General features: G+C 40.3%; 1 protein-coding gene across 1 annotated transcript in view; it reads right to left on the bottom strand.

The window, feature by feature from the left end:
• Positions 1–21102, bottom strand: part of LOC149454686 (transmembrane protease serine 9-like) — a 43978-nt gene extending 22876 nt beyond the window's left edge. Inside the window, exons 1-5 of the mRNA XM_089687218.1 lie at positions 21066–21102; positions 15470–15665; positions 12441–12712; positions 8129–8286; positions 1590–2061 (exon numbers count right to left, since the gene is read on the bottom strand). Of these exons, the coding sequence (XP_089543344.1) occupies positions 1590–2061; positions 8129–8286; positions 12441–12712; positions 15470–15665; positions 21066–21102 (1135 nt within the window). The remainder of the gene's footprint in view (positions 1–1589; positions 2062–8128; positions 8287–12440; positions 12713–15469; positions 15666–21065) is intronic.
• Between the last annotated feature and the right edge of the window lie 1101 nt (positions 21103–22203).

The following is a 22203-nucleotide window of genomic DNA, read 5'->3' as shown; positions in this document are numbered from 1 at the left end:
GGCCTGCCCGACTACGTTTAGTATTGTTCTTATTGTTATCTGTTGGAGGTTTGGTTGCACTGTGTTTATGTTTAGTCTTGCACTGCGTTTATGTATTGTTTAGTCCTTAATAAATTGTATTGTTTATACTATACCTGGAGCCTGTGTTTCCCTGTGTCAGTCCACACATTTCTGGTCATACCCGGATCCCTAACACCTGTATACAACGGGCAAAGGGTTCCTTGTTGTGTTGTATCTGTCAGTTCCAGGAAATATCTGGAAATAGTGTATGGTTCAGTCTTTGGAAAGGTGATAACATTATTCTTCTGTTTGTTTGAAGTGGAGCCAGGCATTACTGATTTTATAATATTTATTGTATGGATCTTTGTAAAATGAGAGAGTCCCTGAATCGGTCCAACCTACTATGACAAACCTTTCCTTTATCAATGGTGGAAAGGGTGAACACCACCGCTTTGGCATGAGATAGTTACATAGTTAGTCTGGTTGACAAAAAAACACAAGTCCATCCAGTTCACACAATGAAAGGGAAAAAAATATACAATTGCATAAATACACAATCCTATACACACATGTGATCAGTTGAGATATTTGGAATATGATTACCTTTTTGTATGAACAAGGAGATTCAGTGGTGGCATGTAGGGGATAGGTTTGTGTGTCAAATAGCAAATTAATTCTACTGATTTTTGATATGAACTGTATATTGGGCAGCAGTGTTGGGCTTGATGTTCAAGGTTAACGTAAGGGAGGGCATGTGGCCTGGTATGGTTCAGGAGGGGGGCATTCGCTCATTCCCCCCCCCCCTTCCCTGACCTGCCAGCTGCATGCTCGATTAAGTTTCTGATATGGATTTTGGGGGGACCCTATGCCAAAAAAATTTGGTATGGGGGTTCCCCTCAAAATCCATACCAAACTTAAAGGGCTTGGTATGGATGGGGAGACCCCACGCCTTTTTTTTTTTTTTTGCAGAATTTTTATCACCAGCAATTCTTTTTACATTCAGCTGTCAGTGGGAAAAATAAAAAGTGTAAATAAAAAGACACTTAAAAAAAAAAGACCCTCAAAAAGTACCATGATGAAAATCTCAATGATGTCATCCATGATCCAGATCCCCATCAATCACTATAAGTAATGTCTGCAAACTCTCTGAAAGAATAAACCTACTGACAGGTGGATCCTGTCGCTGTGTTTGTCACATTTTGGAAGCTCTGGGTCCCCACTGTTATGTATCAACAAGGGGGCGGAATATACCCAGTGATGTCACCGAACAAACATGGCCACGTGGCCATATTCTGTTAGTGATGTCAGTGATATCCTTGCCCCAGTGTTTACAGCCAGCAAATGAATGGGGCCATGCATTTTCACTGGTTGCTAAGGACACAGAAGGTGCTGCCACCAGCTGCTTCCTTACCAAACATTGGCAGAGGAAGCTGCCATTATTATTATTGAAGCTCGACTTTTATCCAATCAGCTGAAAGTTTGGTATTTAAACAAACGTGTGAAAAAGAAAGGTTCGGTCCAAATCTAAGTGAGACCTTACCCCTATTAGTAAATCAACCCCATTGTCTAGGCAGTTTTCTATTATATTTTTGTGAGCATAAGAGTAGTTGCCACCAGGATCATCCAGCAATGGTATGAAAGGTCGGATGAGTGAGAGCTTCCTTCAGATGTTGTTTTTGGTGAGAAAACAGTGGTCTTCTTATAGACAGTGCTTCCTTCATTTGTTTTTAATGGAACATTGGTGTTGGTATAGGCAGTGATTCCTTCATTTGTTGGTTCGGGAACATTGGTGTTTGTATAGTCAATGCTTCCTCCATGTGTTGTGGAGCTGGTGTACAATGTGTCAGTAAAGTTGTCTCCACATGTCCTTGTTGGTGTAGTGATATTTGTCACATCATTGAATGTAACTTTCAGGTAGGTGCTGATCCAGGCTTGGTAGGCCGTCACCAGTGTGTACACCCCAGGAAAGTTAGAGGCTGTGCAGTCTTTTCCCCAGCTCACAATTCCAACCTGGTACCATACATCCTGGACCTTACACACCAGAGGTCCTCCTGAGTCACCCTGGAAGACATAAATAAACATTAGCTGCACCAGAGACTATCTGTTTAGAATATTCCAACAAAATTCTTAAAACTGAAGATCTGTACTGAACTGTAGAAAGGGAGTCTACTGGTGATCCAGGTTCCAGTGATTTTTCAACAAGGATTACATTGTTCTGGCTTAGAATCCTATTCGCCCCCCCTTCTAGATGCTCTCTGGGTGCGGATCCCTTGTGCTTTTTATATTACACAGAACCAATGGATTGGACTCAGCAAAGTAACCATAGTTGAAAAAAATTCTAAACTAAAAATGGACATATTAAGAAATACATAAGAGAGAAACAGCATGGAAAGGTTGCAATAGACAATTACATGATTAATTAAGGGATCGTATCACCGCTGATTGAAACACCTCATCTTAATGTTCTCCCAAAAAGTTTAGCATTTTTAATATTTCAATTTAGGCATTACTAAAATTGCTGCTCCTTGCCAAACGAATTTTTAAATTTTTTTCTTTTTTTACTTTGGTTCATGCTCCCATGGCATTGCCTAGTCCCCCATTTGTCTGTCAGTTCCTTGCCTATTCCCCTAAAAAAACTTTTTTTTTAATTAACATTTAGCTCATTTTGACATCAATGGGGATTGGATTTGGCACGCAAACTTTAAGAATGGTCTGAACCAAACCAAGGTACATACAGCGTATCACCACTCTAGACTGACATCTACCCATTAAGGCTTTTTGAAATTTGCATATTTCCTCCCAAGAACCAGCCCACTGCTTGCATCTGGCTGAGGACTTTCAGGAGGAGTACTGAGACAGGCTGATGTGATGTTTTCAGGAAGCTATGTACAACACCCTTATGCAAAGAGGGGGTGCAGCGCTAATAAACTCAACGATGTCAAAAGTCAATAAAATGTATATAAAAAGTGACAAGGTGCAAATACATAGGCCACTAAATAGTGGTCAAGGTGCTAAAGGGTGTTGACTCAATATAAAGTCCAAAGAGAAGAAGTGTTGATGAGATCTCGAATGATCTCAGGATGACCAGTGATGCGGACCGTGGATCTGGTGATAAATAATAATGAGATTGCGCACTCACCAGATACGCAATTCAAATGCGCATAAATAGTAGTAATCCTCTGGTCATCCAGATATCATCAAAATAGGTCTGGTCAGATCTGGTCAGGTTAATCCTCACTCCCTGGAGGTGTTAACACTCATGGGGGGTCATCACGCAATGGATACAGCCTGCTCACATGGGGTCTCCTCACAAGGGATGCAGCTGGTTCTGCGAACGTGATCGGCTCCCAAAGGAGCTCAAAGAAACAGAAGAGCCCACATAGTGCAGTATCTTTAAGATAGTTTTGTTCCATATATGGAGTGTGAAAGCAGTGAGGAATAATAACAAAATTACTGACCATGAGAGTGAATAAGATGGCCGCCGGGGCCCCTCGTGGCGCCCGCGGCGTAGCGTCACACCTGCTGCAGCTCTGCCCTTTAGGACACTAACACTAATCACTGGACATCCTGAGATCATTCGAGATCTCATCAACACTTCTTCTCTTTGGACTTTATATTGAGTCACCTCCCTTTAGCACCTTGACCACTATTTAGTGGCCTATGTATTTGCACCTTGTCACTTTATATATACATTTTATTGACTTTTGACATCGTTGAGTTTATTAGCCCCCTCTTTGCATATGTGTCTTGGAAGGTTTATGGGTACCTTTTTTGGTGTACAGCCGCTTATGTATTTGGGATTGTTTTAGCGCTCGCTTACTCCTTCTGCATTTATGTACAACACCCTGCTGACCCCTCCCACCAGCCAAGATCTACTTGCATTACAAAGAGAAGCACATAGACCCAGTGATGACATCATTAGGTCCAATATATAGTTTTATTTAAAAATTTCAATAGCATGTTGATATAGAGGGCAACCCATGACGGAAAAATAAAAGCAGATTATACTCCAGCTTTAAATCAACCCTAATGTAGAGGATTTATATACACATTTCCTGTCCTTCTGATCTGTACTCTTTTGCAGAGCAAAAGCCTTTTCACATGTAACATACACTCAATGGCCACTTTATTAGGTCCATCTTACTAGTACCTGGTTGGACCCCCGCTTGAGTTCAGAACGGCCTTCATTCTTTATTGCATAGATTCAACAAAGTGTTGGAAACATTCCTCAGAGATTTTGTTCCATATTGACATGATAGCATCATGCAGTTGTTGCAGATTTGTTGGTTGCACATCCATGGACTGTTGATACAAGGTTGGATGGATCCATGCTTTCATGTTGTTCACACCAAATTCTGACCCAGGCCAGGAAATATATTTCAATCTTCTATTGTGCAATTTAAGTGAGCTTGTGCAAATTGTAGCCTTCGTTTACTGTTCTTAGCTGACAGGAGTAGCACCCAGTGTGGTCTTCTGCTGCTGTAGCCCATCTGCTTCAAGGTTGGACGTGCTGTGCATTCAGAGATGGTATTCTGCATACCTTGGATATAATGAGTGGTTATTTGAGTTCCTGTTGCCTTTCTATCATCTCAAAGCAGTGTGCCCATTCTCCTCTGACCTCTGACATCAACAAGACATTTTCCACCACACAACTGCCTCTCACTGGATATTCTCTCTTTTTTGGACCATTCTCTGTAAACTCTAGAGATGGTTGCGAGTGAAAATCCCAGTAGATCAGCAGTTTTTGAAATGCTTAGACCAGCCTTTCTGGCACCAACAACCATGCCATGTTCAAAGTCAGCTAAATCCCTTTTGTTCCCCATTCTGATACTCGTATTGAACTTCAGCAAGTCATCTTCACCACACCTAGATGCCTAAATGCATTGAGTTGTTGCCATGTGATTGGCTGATTAGCAATTTGTGTTACCGAGCAATTGAACAGATGGACCTAATAAAGTGTCTGGTAAATGTGTTTACAGCAGTGTTGCATGCCTGGTCCTTCACCATGCTGTGTGTTCTTTTCTGCTGGCTTCTACATCACTATAGGACATGGTAGTGAAGGGTCATCAGATGAAACCTCAGCACACGGTGGGAGATACAGGGGTTGAATGCATAGATTCTTTAGGTGGCGGTCACTCCTGAACAGTATAAAGTTGAGGGGAATGGGCAATATGGCCAGTGTGTATAAACCCTCATTTTTGGAAGGTTTTGCTTTGTGACTCTTTTACTTTATTATTGAGTCAAAGGGATGGTGTGGGAAAGCATAACAATGGATATATTCAATTTTATTAATTTTAGCAGTGATAGATGGACTTGATCTCCCAACATGTGTTGGATACTCTTGTGGATTTCTATTGGACTATTTTAATGAAATAGACTTTTTGACTCTAGGCTTTGGGAATGGCATTCCTAATTTTTCCTTCAATAATCTCTTGCTTCCTATGCCCTATGAAGCTGATTTCCCCTCATCTTCTGTCCAAAAGAGACCAAGAATAGAAATAAGTAAAAGTGATGTCACCAGAACATGAGGTAGTTGGCAACAATGATTATACTGTGAGAGGTTTAAATGAAACACAAATGATGCAGCGATACTACCATAAAAATTCTTCACACATAAATGAATAAGTGAAACAGTGCAAAATTAGTGACACAAATAACATAAACACACAATATTAAATAGTGCTAAAAAACTCATAAATAATCACGTGTGACAAGTGTCAATACGAGGTCCTAAAAGGACCAAATAACATAAATGGTGCCCTAAGTAATCCAATGGGATCCAATAGAGCTCCAAATCAAACTAGTAAGTCACAACAGGACTCAATGTGCTAAAAAACCTCCCACCGGAACTAAAAATCAGTTCCCACCATATAACACAAAACACACGTGCATCCCAATAAACGCATAACCTAAGAACTGATCATGCAAACAAACACTTGTCACACGTGATTATTAGAGATGAGCGAATCGAACTTGGCGAAGTGGAATTCGTTTCGAATATTAGGAAAAATTTGATTCGCATCGAATCCGAATTTTAGCCAACTTCGGATGCACGAATCGAATTTTCCCCGATCAGCCGGCAAAAGTGTCACTGCAGAGAGCTCCGCTATTTCTGACAGTTCTCTGACAGTTCTGACAGTTCATTTACAGCGGTTGAAACATTGTATCTATTTGTTTCCATTTAGGATACAGATGTTTTTATTTGGAAATAAATAGATACAATGTTTCAACCGCTGTAAATGTGAAGGAACTGTCAGAGAACTGTCAGAAATAGCGGAGCTCTCTGCAGATACACTTTTTGCTGTACTGGAATTCTTCTTCTTTTCATTCTTCTTCTTCTTTTCATTCTTCTTCTTCTTCTGCTTCTTCTTTTCATTCTTCTTTTCATTCTTCTTCTTCTTTTCATTCTTCTTCTTCTTTTCATTCTTCTTTTCATTCTTCTTCTTCTTTTCATTCTTCTTCTTCTTCTTTTCATTCTTCTTTTCATTCTTCTTCTTCTTCTTTTCATTCTTCTTCTTTTCATTCTTCTTTTCATTCTTCTTCTTTTCATTCTTCTTCTTCTTCTTTTCATTCTTCTTTTCATTCTTCTTCTTTTCATTCTTCATTCTTCTTCTTTTCATTCTTCTTTTCATTCTTCTTCTCATTCTTCTTTTCATTCTTCTTCCTCTTCTTTTCATTCTTCTTCTTCTTTTCATTCTTCTGCTTCTTTTCATTCTTCTTCTTCTTTTTTTCATTCTTCTTTTCATTCTTCTTCTTCTTCTTTTCATTCTTCTTCTTCTTTTCATTCTTCTTTTCATTCTTCTTCTTCTTTTCATTCTTCTTCTTCTTTTCATTCTTCTTTTCATTCTTCTTCTTCTTCTTCTTCTTTTCATTCTTCTTCTTCTTTTCATTCTTCTTTTCATTCTTCTTCTTCTTCTTTTCATTCTTCTTCTTCTTCTCATTCTTCTTTTCATTCTTCTTCTTCTTCTTTTCATTCTTCTTCTTCTTCTTTTCATTCTTCTTTTCATTCTTCTCATTCTTCTTTTCATTCTTCTTCTTCTTCTTTTCATTCTTCTTCTTCTTCTTTTCATTCTTCTTCTTCTTTTCATTCTTCTTTTCATTCTTCTTCTTCTTCTTTTCATTCTTCTTTTCATTCTTCTTCTTCTTATTTTCATTCTTCTTTTCATTCTTCTTCTTCTTCTTTTCATTCTTCTTCTTTTCATTCTTCTTTTCATTCTTCTTCTTCTTCTTCTTTTCATTCTTCTTCTTCTTCTTTTCATTCTTCTTTTCATTCTTCTTCTTCTTCTTTTCATTCTTCTTCTTCTTCTTTTCATTCTTCTTCTTCTTCTTTTCATTCTTCTTTTCATTCTTCTTCTTCTTCTTTTCATTCTTCTTCTTCTTCTTTTCATTCTTCTTCTTCTTCTTCTTCGTCGTGCCCCGTGACTGCCCAAATGAGTGAAGTGTGCGGTGATTCTAAGATCGACGGCACTCATCTGCATGTCATACTGACTGACAGTATTATTTCTCTTCCCCAGCAGACTCCAAGGGCATTTAAATTAAAGGTACAGTGTTCTGCACTAATATAAAGGCTCTCTGAAGCCTAGAAACACCCTTTTTATAAGTTAAATTCGCAGCGAATCGAATTTCTCCCGCAAATTCGGCGAATCAGCCGAATCAAATTTTTGAATAATTCGCTCATCTCTAGTGATTATTTATGAGTTTTTTGGCACTATTTAATATTGTGTGTTTATGTTATTTGTGTCACTAATTTTGCACTGTTTCACTTATTCATTTATGTGTGAAGAATGTTTATGGTAGTAGCGCTGCATCATTTGTGTTTCATTTTTTGTCTATGGGTATATGACTGTATGTAGCGGCTTTACCTTTGTTGGTAGGTATTAGTTTTTAGGTAGGAGCGCAGGAGTTTGTCACATTGATTCACTGTGAGAGGTTTGCACCCTTCTCCATATGACTAACACATTGTTTCAGTGATTTCCTATCCCTGCGTGTGAAAGCCTGGTAATAGGTCAGGACTTGAGAAGCTCTACCCAATGGGGTATCTAACATGTTTCTACTCCATCTTGATTCAAAAATAATGTTTTGGTCAGGTCTAGATTAGTCATGTTAAAATGCTTTTGGTGTCACCCACCTGGCAAGAATAATTTTGCTTATCATTGTAGCCAGCACAAATCTTTTCATCCTGGATCTTTTCAATACTTCCCCCCTTGCGATACATTTTTTGACATGTATTGTGGTCTATTAGAGGAATCATGAGCTCCTGGAGGGTCTTATTTAAAGGTAGACTTCCTGATGATGAAACATAAACATGAAGATAATTAGAAAGTCATTCTTAGCAAGGCTATAACTAGAAAGATCACCTTTAAGGCTCAAATCTTGGAAAATTTGCCATAAGAACCAGCAAAGCTGAATTATAATGTGTAATCGTGATTGTAAGTGTCAGGTACAGAGATCATTTAAGCCTGAATCACTCTTATTGGTTCCCAGTTGACAACCCATACTTTAGATGGCAAGTGTTGTTGGTGGCAGCTCTCCATGCTCAAGTGAAGAGACCGCTTACCTCATGTCATCTTCAGGCAAACAAGGTCATGTGTGACAAAAGACACAAACCAGCTGGCAACCCTTCCACTGGCAAAAATAATCAAAAAATAATAAGGTACCTTGCCTTGAACATGTCCTTAACCTGGTGGTGCAGTGGTTCTTCATGAAGTACCATGGCTTGCAGGAGGTTCTTCTTTAGTCCAGTAAGACTTGTAGCCACTTTAGGCAGTCATACCTGACCATGGCTAACCTGACAGAAATGAATCACCAACATGAGTGGCCTGCCAACCGCATCACCTGTGACACCCACTTGCACTGGATCTCAAAAGTAGCCATGTTAGCATCAGTGTTATTTCAATGGAGACCTGTGCACATTTGGTACTAGCATAGGGTCAAGGAACTGGGGTTCACTCTCAGAAGTGAGAAACCCATGGACTATTGGGTGTCCAAGATTGCATAGTATGCTCTACTGATTTTGGCTTGCGATACAGCCAGTGTGCCATCTGAGAGGGATTTTAGGTTTTAATATACTGAGACAAATCCACATGTCCTTTGTAAATGTGGTCCCATTCCCTTTCATGCAAGTGAACCAGTCTTGAAATACCAATGACTACCAGACCTCTGCTGTTGATGCTACAGACTAAATTTTAAATTGTATTCAGATTGCATGACCCATTGTAAAGGGGACACACAGGAGTTATTTGCTGATTTTGCACTCTCCAGCTTTAGTACATAAACCCACAATGTCTGTACAGCTAGATCTCAGACACTACATTTATAATGTTCGCTAAAGGTAAAATCAGACTTCTGTCTCAAAGTTTGAGGCCTGTTCCAGTGCTCCACCACTTTAAAAGTGTCACACAATGATTCTGTGGCTGGACTTTACTTGATAAATTTTTAATATTTGCTGCAGGGGTCTCAAAGCTTACAACATACAGTGTATTGGGACATCATCTCGCCACTCTTCCACTTTGTCCATTCAGGTAATGCTTTGCATCCATTGAGAAAATGCAAAGCCTTCCCTGAATAATGCCTGTGCTGAACGAGAAGCCTCATGTGTTCACAGCTGGACAGTCCATTTAGCACGGGACCTGGAAGCTAGTGCAGATCGCTGTAGCAGTGGTGTAGTAGCGAGTATGCATCTGGAGCTTACTGATCACCACTGGCTACAGTGCTGGGACCATGCAGGGAGCACTCTCAGTACAGTAAGTAGTATTAACAGGGCCACATATATAAAGTGAAAGATACTCAAAACAGACTTATAAATTGAGTGTGTGAAATATATAAACTAAAAGGTTGTAAATACGGAGAAGCCAAAACAAAAAATGAAGGTAGCATGCTGCTGCCACCTCTCTGTGTGACACTGCACAGTGTAATAACTATGTATAATAATGGTGCAGTTTAATGCCTAAACTGTGATAATCCCCAGAGTATTAATGCCACAACCTCAGTGCTACAACTCAAATAAATAAATAATTGCATTGTGCCAGGTGTAAAGTTTGGTGGAGGGGGGATTATGGTGTGGGGTCGTGTTTGGGGATGGCCCCTTCTTGTTCCAACATGACTGCCCACCAGTGCACAAAGCAAGGTCCATAAAGACATGGAGGAGCCAGTTTGGGGTGGAGGAACTTGACTGGCCTGTCCTGACCTCAACCCCATAGAACAACTTTGGGATGAATTAGAGTGGAGACTGTGAGCCAGGCCTCCTCCCCCGACATCAGTGCCTGACCTGACAAATGTGCTTCTGGAAGAATGGTCCAACCTTCCCATAGACACCCTCCTAAACCTTGTGGATGGCCTTTCCAGAAGAGTTGAAGCTGTTATAGCTGCGAAGGGCGGGGCCAACTCAATATTGAACCCTACGGACTAAGACTGGGATGCCATTATAGTTCATGTGCATGCAAGGGCAGACGGCCCAATAATTCACCTTTAATACTCATTCATATATATGATCTTTATGTGATACATATTATGAAATAATATGTAAGTTTATACATTTTTAGTAGGAATGTATGTATATTTATTTATTTGAGTTGTAGCTCTAAGGTTGTGGCATTAATATTCTAGGGCTGTGGTTCTTAACCTTGTTGGAGGTACTGAACACCACCAGTTTCATATGCGCATTCACCGAACCCTTCTTAATTGGAAAAATAAAATATGATTTTTAAAATTCAAAACATAGGTATATATTTATACATAGGTGCACAAAATGAACAAAACCGTTAAGAACAAAGAACAAAACCATTAAAACATGATTTTCACACAAAAACAAAAACATAATAATGAATATTTACTGCACGAATCATATGAGTCGGGTGTGGGTCTTCACCTCTGCCGAACCCGCGAGACTGACTCACTGAACCCCTGGGGTTCGATCGAACCCAGGTTAAGAACCACTGTTTTATAGTAATTCATCCCCCATAGTAATTCATCCCTCATAGTAATTCATCCCCCATAGTAATTCATCCCCCATATAGTAATTCATCCCCCATAGTAATTCATCCCCCATATAGTAATTCATCCCCCATATAGTAATTCATCCCCCATAGTAATTCATCCCTCATAGTAATTCATCCCCCATAGTAATTCATCCCCCATATAGTAATTCATCCCCCATAGTAATTCATCCCCCCTATAGTAATTCATCCCCCATAGTAATTCATCCCCCATATAGTAATTCATCCCCCATAGTAATTCATCCCCCATATAGTAATTCATCCCCCATAGTAATTCATCCCCCATATAGTAATTCATCCCCCATATAGTAATTCATCCCCCATATAGTAATTCATCCCCCATAGTAATTCATCCCCCCTATAGTAATTCATCCCCCATATAGTAATTCATCCCCCATATAGTAATTCATCCCCCATATTAATTCATCCCTTATATAGTAGTAGTAAGTAAGTAGCAAGTAGTAAGCCAAGTCCCCCCTGTGTCAATTCACTTACCTTTGCTCCGCGCGTTCCTCTCGCCGTATTCCCGCGCCGTTCCGGTCTTCAGGGCGGACTGTGAGAGGAGCCTAGCTCCTCTCACGTTCGTCACGCTGCCCCGCCTACACACATCCTGACAGCCAATCACTGGCTATCAGGATGTGAGTGGCAGCGAGACTGGCCAATCATTGCATTTGAGCGCGCTGCCCTGGCTGTTTTTTTTTTGGATCACGCTGCAGAGTCCCTGCCGCCTGAGAGGAGGGAGGGGAGCGGGCGCCCGGCACACAAGAGCCGCATTAAAGCGTATAAAGAGCCGCATGTGGCTCACGAGCCACGGCTTGCCGACCACTGGGCTAAGCGATGTTGCGTGACCACCTGCAGCCAATGATGGACAAGCGGGGCATGTCATCACGAATCATATGAGTCGGGTGTGGGTCTTCACCTCCGCCGAACCCGCGAGACTGACTCACCGAACCCCTGGGGTTCGATCGAACCCAGGTTAAGAACCACTGTTCTAGGGATTATCACAGTTTATGCATTAGTGGTTTGCAATTGTGCTGCACCATTATTGCACATATTTAGGACCACATATATGCGGCTACTTGGTGTTAAGGCCCACACACCGAGCGGCTGCATGTATGCATGTGGCCAGTGCCAAGAGGTTAAAGTTGCATTAAAAGGACTCCCAGCCTTCTATAGAGTGTTTTTAATGCTTCTTTGCTAAATGTCTTCTATGGCAGTGCCCAGCTACCCAATGCCTTTTTTGACAATAGCTTGCTTATTAGCTTTGAAAATTGAGATAAATTAGGACACCCCAATAGAATTCAATGAGATTGGCCTTTCCTGTTTTGTAAATTTCAATTTGTTGAACCCACCCCATGAGCTAAATTTGGGCAGATTGACCCATTCCTAACTGGGATGATATAGAAATCAGTGAAATCACTTTTGCTTATTATTTCATAGACTCACCTTCAAAAGATGTTCTACCCCATCCAGTTACCCAACACTCCAGGCCACAGGGGAAGGTGGTGTTGGAAGATGGCAGACAGATCGGCATGATGTACTCAGTATAGTTAACAGGTGTGGCCAAATGTACGAGGGCGATGTCCCCGATGTCTCCAGTGTATAAATAATTAGGATTGGCGATGACATACCTTACATTGGCAACAACTGTATAAGGACTAACCACGCCCAGCCTGTACAGGCCCAAATACACTTTATAATTCGATGCTCGGATAGGACTGTAGAAAGAAAACCATAAAAATGTATAACTAAAGATCCATCCACTGTAATGCCCATAAGGTATTATCACTTTCAATAAACTTCAGACTCTATTGAACGAGAAACAACCGATTTATAATTCATTTTTATGAATGGCCTGTATGTACATGAGACCAATGTTGTAAATGCACATTTATTTATTTTATTTCAGGTACTTATATAGCTGTCAATTTATGAAGCGCTTTCCATATATATTGTACATTCACATCAGTCCCTAACCCTCAAGGGGCGTACAATCTAAGGTCCCTAACCCTCAAGGGGCGTACAATCTAAGGTCCCTAACCCTCAAGGGGTGTACAATCTAAGGTCCCTAACTCACATTCATACATACACATACTAGGGACAATTTAGACAGGAGCCAATTAACTTACTAGCATGTCTTTGGAGTGTGAGAGGAAACTGAAGGAAATCCATGCAGGCACAGTGAGAACATGCAAACTCCAGGCAGGTGGTGCCATGGATGGGATTCAAACCACTGACCCTAGTGCTGCCAGGCAAAATTGCAAACCATTTAGCCACCATAACTCACACCAATCTACTTTGATGTCTCAAAATGCCATTGTATGTAGTGATTATGAACTATTAAAGAGATCTGGGCTCTTTCACCATTTGCTTTTTGCTCCTGTTGTAGTTTTCTACTACAGATTAATCTTTGATGTGGACACAAATTACTAATCGGCTACTGGACTGCGATGCTTTGCACAACCGAGAATTATACCCTCTTTTGTATTTGGCTTCCAGTGCCCCCCTCAAACCATCTCAAGTGAATGTGTCAGGATCAGGGGTAGACTGACCATTTGGAAACTCGGGCACTGCCCGAGGGCCCGGGGTCAGCAAGGGGCCCCATGAGATGCCCCTGGTACCTTTTTCATAGGCTTTTTTGAGTTTGGGCAAGGACACAGGGGCCCCATGATCCCCTATTGCCCGGGGGCCCCATGAGCTGTCAGTCCGCCCCTGGCCAGGATAGCCAAGTACATGTTCATGCTCGAGGATCTGCACTTGTGTATGAAACAGCCTGTAGATTGGAGCACAGGATCAGGGACATGTACACATTCATGCTTGTGCACTGAGGCACGGTCTTCTGCTCATTAATATTGACCCTATTTAAAGCACTTTAAAGTTTAAGATAATTGCTGAGTGGTTGTCAGCTCCAGAAACCTCTTACCAGATCCAGCTTGCTTCTGTACTTGACTGGTTTGCCTTCTGACTACACCTGATCTTGATCCCTCCATTACCTGACCTCAGACCTGCTATCTATCTTTGCATCTTACTTTTCATCTTGGTACCATTTCCTTCCCATGTGTTATTGACCCTCAATTGGCTACAATGTATGCTCTTGTCCAGGGGCGGACTGACAACTCATGGGGCCCCCGGGCAATAGGAAATCATGGGGCCCCTGTGTCCTCGCCAACACTTAAACCACCCTAAAAAAAGCCTATGAAAGGTATCAGGGGCATCTCATGGGGCCCCCTACTGACCCTGGGCCCTCGGGCAGTGCCCGAGTACCCAAATGGTCAGTCCGCCCCTGCTCTTGTCTCCTAAATCTGCATGTCTGCTTCTCAATTGCTGCCAATTTCTGCTTGCCTGACCGAAACTCTGACTTTTGTTTTTCAAAAGTTCCTATGACAACATCAGGCAGCAGTTCCTGCTCTACATCTCCTGTTATGCTGCACGATCCAGGTCTTCTTCTGGCCTAGACTTTCCACAGGTGCCCAATGCCACTCCATTGTCCTGTCATACCCTGTCATGAACCTTGGGGGGTACACAGGTCAGGAAGTGTAAGAGAGAGTCCTTTCATCAGCTCAGCCTCTACTGAATGGGGCCACGCCACACCTGCTCTGCAACCAAGTGCAATGCACATGATTGCGTCATTGTGGAGTCGGCTTTTGGAATTAAAACTGGTGGCATGAAGGCAACAGAATTCTGGAAGAAGGGCAGGTGTAAGAGCTGGTGAAAAACATGGTTGCTGCATCAGTACATCTTAGCACTGTGAGCATGCAGAATTGCACCATGATAAATGAGTCCATGGCTCAGGCTGAATAGGAGAAGGTTCAACACCGCAGAGACTTTAACTCTAGACAGTGTTGTGACAGAGGCTCATTATACTGCCAATAGGACCCCCTCCTGCTGTCTTGTAGAGTTGGACCCTACTTAGTTCTATGCAGAGAAAAGTTCCGAGCAGGGGCGGACTGACAACTCATGGGGCCCCGGGCAATAGGGGATCATGGGGCCCCTGTGTCCTTGCCCAAACTCAAAAAAGCCTATGAAAAAGGTACCAGGGGCATCTCATGGGGCCCCCTACTGACCCTGGGCCCTCAGGCAGTGCCCGAGTTTCCAAATGGTCAGTCCGCCCCTGGTTCCGAGCACCCTTCACGATACCCCAAGTGTGCTCCTGGTTTGTAATATCCAAGTGGTGAACTATGAGTCCAGACTATTGTATAGGCTACACTTCACCTGCATCTGTATATTCATAGTGAAAATGAATTCAATAGCTGAAAGAGGGGCCTGATAATACCACCCACACTGGGGTTCTTTGGTGAAGCAAACCAACCGATGATCAATGATCCATGCTTGACAGTTTTAAATTGGACACTTTAAATAAACACTATATCAGAAATTCATACCCATGGCAGACTTTTAGAACATTTTTACCCAAAAAACAAATGATTGGAGCTTGATGTAAAAATTGGTTTATAATGGTAATATTCTATACTCACTATTCAAAACAATGCGTTGAAGTCAGAACCCATCCTGGGGAGATTAGGGAGCCCCCACATCTATGTGATCCTGAATGGTGGAGACTGACCTGCCAGGGCCAAGCCCCGAGCATTGCATCTGTACCACCAACTGTCCCACTGGGCGCCGTAGGGGAACCGCACCCTGAAAATCCTGCAACACCGACAGCATTGTGGACTGATATAAAAAAGGAAAAGAAAATGTAATTAGAATTTTTTTAGCTTTCACAACAAAATATATACATCAATATTAGATAAAAAGAAAGTAAACAAGGAAAGGAATGGGGGGGGGGGGGGGTGAGAAGAAAATGGAACGGGGGGGGGGGGGAGTTTATGGAAGCTCCTTTAACTATCCTGGACCTTTTCTTGTGCCTGGAAACTGATCCTTATTAGAGAGCAAACTAAAGAAAACAAAATCTTCCATACATAGAGGACAATCAAGTACATAAAAACAAACATTATGGACATGTGTAGAGTATAAAGCAGCACATTTGGCATTCAGCAAAGATTTCCTACAAGTGAATCTTTCAGGTTGTGGTGTTTAGTGATTGATTCTCCACTGGAGAATGTTTGACAAAAGTCACAATCAATTATCCTATATTCAACCAAGAAAATTTCACCTAAATAGCTCAGCGGGCAAAATTGAATGTCCAGCCTGCACATGTGTGATGTTTCTCCTGGTGTTCTTGTTTATTTCCATGTTCCAAAAGCAGACTCCCAGATGTCACCATTCCCGATAGTTGATGTTCTCTGAGACACTTTAATGTCCGACAGTCACATAGTATTATTGGAAAAAGTATATTGAAAAACCTGATGGCATTCGTAGCAGAGGCACCTAAGGGAAAGTCACATCAAAGGTTTTCAGGGAGTTGAGGTTTCTTTATTTAAAGTGGTTGTAAACCTCAGACATGAAATATGAACAAAGCACATCCCTCTATACTGTGTATTTGTGAGAATCCAGAGTACTAAGTGTCATTTCTGTCTGCTGCTCTGTTCCTCTGCTATCAGTATGAATCCCTTCTGACAAGTTTTTCTGACACCAAGGGAAAAAAGGTGACCTCCAGCTGATGGATAGCCTCATTTTCTGTGTGCTGTGTGAAGGGGGGGGGGGGGTGTCCCTTCCCTCCAATCAGCTCTCAGAGCTCTCCTCACTTTAGCTCTCAGCCCCCTGCTTTTTAGAGTTGAGTGATCCTGTGTAAATTCTGTATAAAAAGACCTCAACCTCTCAAACGCTTGAGACAACTCTTCTTTAGATACCTTTGCAACAAATGCCATCTGGGATTTTTCTTGACATACCACATCCAACCAACCCAACATGTGATGGATACAGGCCTGGTTTCATATCAGTAAAAAATCTGCATGGAGACAGACATTCTCCACAAGAGACTCATTAGATTGAGGACTGTTTGCTTGGTATCTTGGAAATGTAACCTCTTGGCGTCACAAATGTGCGGCCTCCCGGAGTCTGGGCCTTGACATCGAGCGGCCACACATTTGCGTGCAATTAAGAAAAACATATATGCTGAGAGCACGCGCCCTGCACACTCCAAACACACATGTCCGCTACTCACGGAAAGGTCCCAATCTCCTCTTTCGATCGGGACCTTTCCCGATCATGTGACCGCTGTGACGGCGTGTCACGGCGGTCACATGACCCTAAACCCCGCCCTGTCTCACGGTTTCTGAAACCCTTAAAGGGCCAGGAGGCGCCGGCGCCAAGGAGTTAAGAGGTGTAAGTAGAACATACTATTTTACCATTGGAAGCTCTCTGACCAACCATTACACTACAAATGGGCTCGCCCAATCTCTGTTTTTGTCTTCTTTCTTTTTGTTTTTTTTTTACAGTTACCCACACAAGTGACCTATAGTTATTACCAAATCATAGTGACTAAGTGGTTAGCACTCCCACCTAGCAGCATTAGGGTTGTTGGTTTGAATCCCAACCACTGCACTACCTGCCTGGAGTTTGCATGTTCTGCCTGTGTGGGTTTCCTCTGGTTTTCTCACACACTCTAAAGACATGCTGGGAGGTTAATTGGCTCCTGTCTAAATTGGCCCTAGTATGTGTATGTATGAATGTGAGTTAGGGACCTTAGATTGTACGCCCCTTGAGTGTTAGGCACCGATGTGAATACACCCTGTTCCAAATTATTATGCAAATTCTATTTAAGTGTCACAAAGATTAAATATTTTGTTTTTCAGTGTAACTCATGGATGGCATTGTGTGTCAGGGCTCTTTTGATCACTGAAAACAATCTCAGACATCTGTGATAATTAGATTGGCCGGAGAGCCCAATTTAAAGAAAAACTACTAAAGGACGGCGTTCCACATTATTAAGCAGAGCACCATTTTCAAGCAATATGGGGGGAAAAAAGGATCTCTCTGCTGCCGAAAAGAGTGAAATAGTTTGATGCCTTGGACGAGGGATGAAAACATTCAATATTTCATGAAAACTTAAGCGTGATCATTAGAGATGAGCGAATTATTCAAAAATTCGATTCGGCTGATTCGCCGAATTTGCGGAAGAAATTCGATTCGATGCGAATTTATTCGCTGTGAATTTAACTTATTAAAAGGGTTTCTAGGCTTCAGAGAGCCTTTATATTAGTGCAGAACACTGTACCTTTCATTTAAATGCCCTTGGAGTCTGCTGGGGAAGAGAAATAATACTGTCAGTCAGTATGACATGCAGATGAGTGCCGTCGATCTTAGAATCACCGCACACTTCACTCATTTGGGCAGTCACGGGGCACGACGAAGAAGAAGAAGAAGAAGAATGAAAAGAAGAATGAAAAGAAGAAGAAGAAGAAGAATGAAAAGAAGCAGAAGAATGAAAAGAAGAATGAGAAGAAGAATGAAAAGAAGAATGAAAAGAAGAATGAGAAGAATGAAAAGAAGAATGAAAAGAAGAATGAGAAGAATGAAAAGAAGAAGAAGAAGAATGAAAAGAAGAAGAAGAAGAATGAAAAGAAGAATGAAAAGAAGAAGAAGAATGAAAAGAAGAAGAAGAAGAATGAAAAGAAGAAGAAGAATGAAAAGAAGAATGAAAAGAAGAAGAAGAATGAAAAGAAGAAGAAGAATGAAAAGAAGAAGCAGAAGAATGAAAAGCAGAAGAATGAAAAGAAGAATGAGAAGAAGAATGAAAAGAAGAATGAAAAGAAGAATGAGAAGAATGAAAAGAAGAAGAAGAAGAAGAAGAAGAAGAATGAAAAGAAGAATGAGAAGAAGAATGAAAAGAAGAATGAAAAGAAGAAGAAGAATGAAAAGAAGAAGAAGAATGAAAAGAAGAAGAATAATAATGAAAAGAAGAAGAAGAAGAATGAAAAGAAGAAGAAGAAGAATGAAAAGAAGAATGAAAAGAAGAATGAAAAGAATAAGAAGAAGAATGAAAAGAAGAAGAAGAAGAATGAAAAGAAGAATGAAAAGAAGAAGAAGAATGAAAAGAAGAATGAAAAGAAGAAGAAGAATGAAAAGAAGAAGAAGAAGAATGAAAAGAAGAATGAAAAAAAGAAGGAGAAGAATGAAAAGAAGAAGAATGAAAAGAAGAAGAAGAATGAAAAGAAGAAGAAGAATGAAAAGAAGAATGAAAAGAAGAAGAATGAAAAGAAGAAGAAGAAGAATGAAAAGAAGAAGAAGAGAATGAAAAGAAGAAGAAGAAGAATGAAAAGAAGAATGAAAAGAAGAAGAAGAAGAAGAATGAAAAGAAGAAGAAGAAGAATGAAAAGAAGAATGAAAAGAAGAAGAAGAATGAAAAGAAGAATGAAAAGAAGAAGAAGAATGAAAAGAAGAAGAAGAAGAATGAAAAGAAGAATGAAAAGAAGAAGGAGAAGAATGAAAAGAAGAAGAATGAAAAGAAGAAGAAGAATGAAAAGAAGAAGAAGAATGAAAAGAAGAATGAAAAGAAGAAGAATGAAAAGAAGAAGAAGAATGAAAAGAAGAAGAAGAGAATGAAAAGAAGAAGAAGAAGAAGAATGAAAAGAAGAATGAAAAGAAGAAGAAGAAGAATGAAAAGAAGAAGAAGAAGAATGAAAAGAAGAATGAAAAGAAGAATGAAAAGAAGAATGAAAAGAAGAATGAAAAGAAGAATGAAAAGAATAAGAAGAAGAATGAAAAGAAGAAGAAGAAGAATGAAAAGAAGAAGAAGAATGAAAAGAAGAAGAAGAATGAAAAGAAGAATGAAAAGAAGAAGAAGAAGAAGAATGAAAAGAAGAAGAAGAAGAATGAAAAGAAGAAGAATGAAAAGAAGAAGAATGAAAAGAAGAAGAAGAATGAAAAGAAGAAGAAGAATGAAAAGAAGAATGAAAAGAAGAAGAATGAAAAGAAGAAGAAGAAGAATGAAAAGAAGAAGAAGAGAATGAAAAGAAGAAGAAGAATGAAAAAGAAGAAGAAGAAGAATGAAAAGAAGAATGAAAAGAAGAAGAAGAATGAAAAGAAGAAGTATTCCAGTACAGCAAAAAGTGTATCTGCAGAGAGCTCCGCTATTTCTGACAGTTCTCTGACAGTTCCTTCACATGTACAGCGGTTGAAACATTGTATCTATTTATTTCCGAATAAAAACATCTGTATCCTAAATGGAAACAAATAGATACAATGTTTCAACCGCTGTAAATGAACTGTCAGAACTGTCAGAAATAGCAGAGCTCTCTGCAGTGACACTTTTGCCGGCTGATCGGGAAAAATTCGATTCGTGCACCCGAAGTTTGCTAAAATTCGGATTCGATGCGAATCGAATTTTTCCTGATATTCGAAACGAATTCCACTTCGCCAGGTTCGATTCGCTCATCTCTAGTGATCATCGCACTATGAAGAGATTTGTGGCTGATTCAGAGCACAGACGGGTTGGTGCAGATAAAGGCACATTGAGGAAGATTTCTGCCAGATCCATGCATCGGATCAAGAGAGCAGCTGCTAAAATCCCATTACATAGCAGCAAACAGATATTTGAAGCTGCTGGTGCCTCTGGAGTCCCACGGACATCAAGGTGTAGAGTCCTCCAGAGTCCTGTAGCTGTGCATAAACCTTCTATTCGGCCACCACTAACCAATGCTCACAAGCAGAAACGGCTGCATTGGGCAGAAAAATACATGAAGAATAATTTTCAAACAGTCCTGTTCACTGATGAGTGCCGTGCAACCCTGGATGGTCCAGATGGATGGAGTAAAAACACTGTATCAGAAATTCATTCCCATGGCAGACTTTTAGAAAAAACACAATGAAATAATCAAACCTACCTTAAATGGGCACCAGAAAAGGCATCAATAAGAGAGCTGATCAACTTATTTCTAGCAGATTTTTGTAAGCATCTCAATGAGCAAAACAGTCACAACAGAATGTGGCTAAGAGCAAAATCAGAAGTTTGGTGACAAAATCAAATTAGTTAAAATCAATGTCCCTCCTGCAGTGTCCCCTGCTTACCCCTAGTTACAATGATCTCAAGAATCTCCAGGTTGTCATACAGAGTTTTCAGATATGATGATGGGCAGTTCATTGTGGCCCCAGTTTTCTTTGTTCAACTTTTTGTTTGGCAGCCCTACGTGAGACTTTAGATCATTTGAGATTTTTCAGGGAGCGACTTACCTGTGGAGATTAGGATGAGTACAGAGAGCGCCCCCATTTTGGCACAGTGGAGGATATTCAGCAGAGGTTCCTTTCTCTTTTCTGTGAAGAACACAATTTTCTCTTCGGAAATGTAAACCTCTTCTGCTTCTTCATTCTTTTTTTGTTATGAATTGTTTTACAAGAGCAGATTGCACACCATATACAAGCCGTTCTCTCTCCCCTCTTTTTTTTATTTGATAACTTATAGTTTCTGCACCAGTTATGAGTGGATAGACAACCACGGGTTGGGAGAGGAGGAAGGAAATGGTGCAAAGTTCGACTTGGGGAAAAAAGGCTGCTAGCAGCTTTATAGGTTTTTTTATGGCTTTATAGGTTTTTTATTCTTTTTTTGCTTATTAAAGTTTATAAATAGTTTTACAAGAGCAGAAAAAGGAGCCATATAGAAATCATTCTATCACTCCTTTTTTTAATATATAGTTTCTAAAACAGTTTTGAGTACAGTAGATAGACAAGAAAATACACAGGTAGAGTGAGGGGAAGGAAAAGGGGAAAGGTACAAAGTACAACGTGGAAAAGAAGATACCAACATGGTTCTCTTTATGAGTTTCCAGTATTTAGGAAATAACACCTGTGTAAGAAAGGCAAACAGTCCTTTATTATGGTACATTTATCTGTTCTAGGAATCATCGGGGAGTAGTGTAGGGTTCAGTCTTTTAAAAGGTGAGAAAAGAAATTCTGTGTCTGTTTAAATAGGAGCCAGCCAGCCCACACTTAATATTCATCGTATGGATCTTTATAAAATGAGAGCTTTCTTGCTTCAACCTGATCTACTATGACAATCCTTTTATATTTATATATATATATATATATATATATATATATATATATATATATATATATATATATATAGTATATTTATTGAAATATATTGAATATGGCCAAAATTGTAGCATTTCAAATATATGTCAATATATTTGGGAAAAATATTTTTTAAATATATTTCAAATATATTTTTCTTCCATGTGGGTATCCTTTAAGCAGATGACACCTGTATAATATGGGCAAACAGTCCCTTGTTATGATGCATTTGTCTGTTCTAGGAATCATGGTAGAGTAGTGCGGGATTCAGTCTTTCAGAAGGCGGGGAAGAAATACC

The sequence above is a fragment of the Staurois parvus genome, unplaced genomic scaffold (genome assembly GCF_062004578.1).
Source record: "Staurois parvus isolate SC_StPar_1 unplaced genomic scaffold, SC_StPar_1.0 ptg000421l, whole genome shotgun sequence".
NCBI lineage: Eukaryota > Metazoa > Chordata > Amphibia > Anura > Ranidae > Staurois > Staurois parvus.
This window is presented reverse-complemented; position numbering and strand designations above follow the sequence as displayed.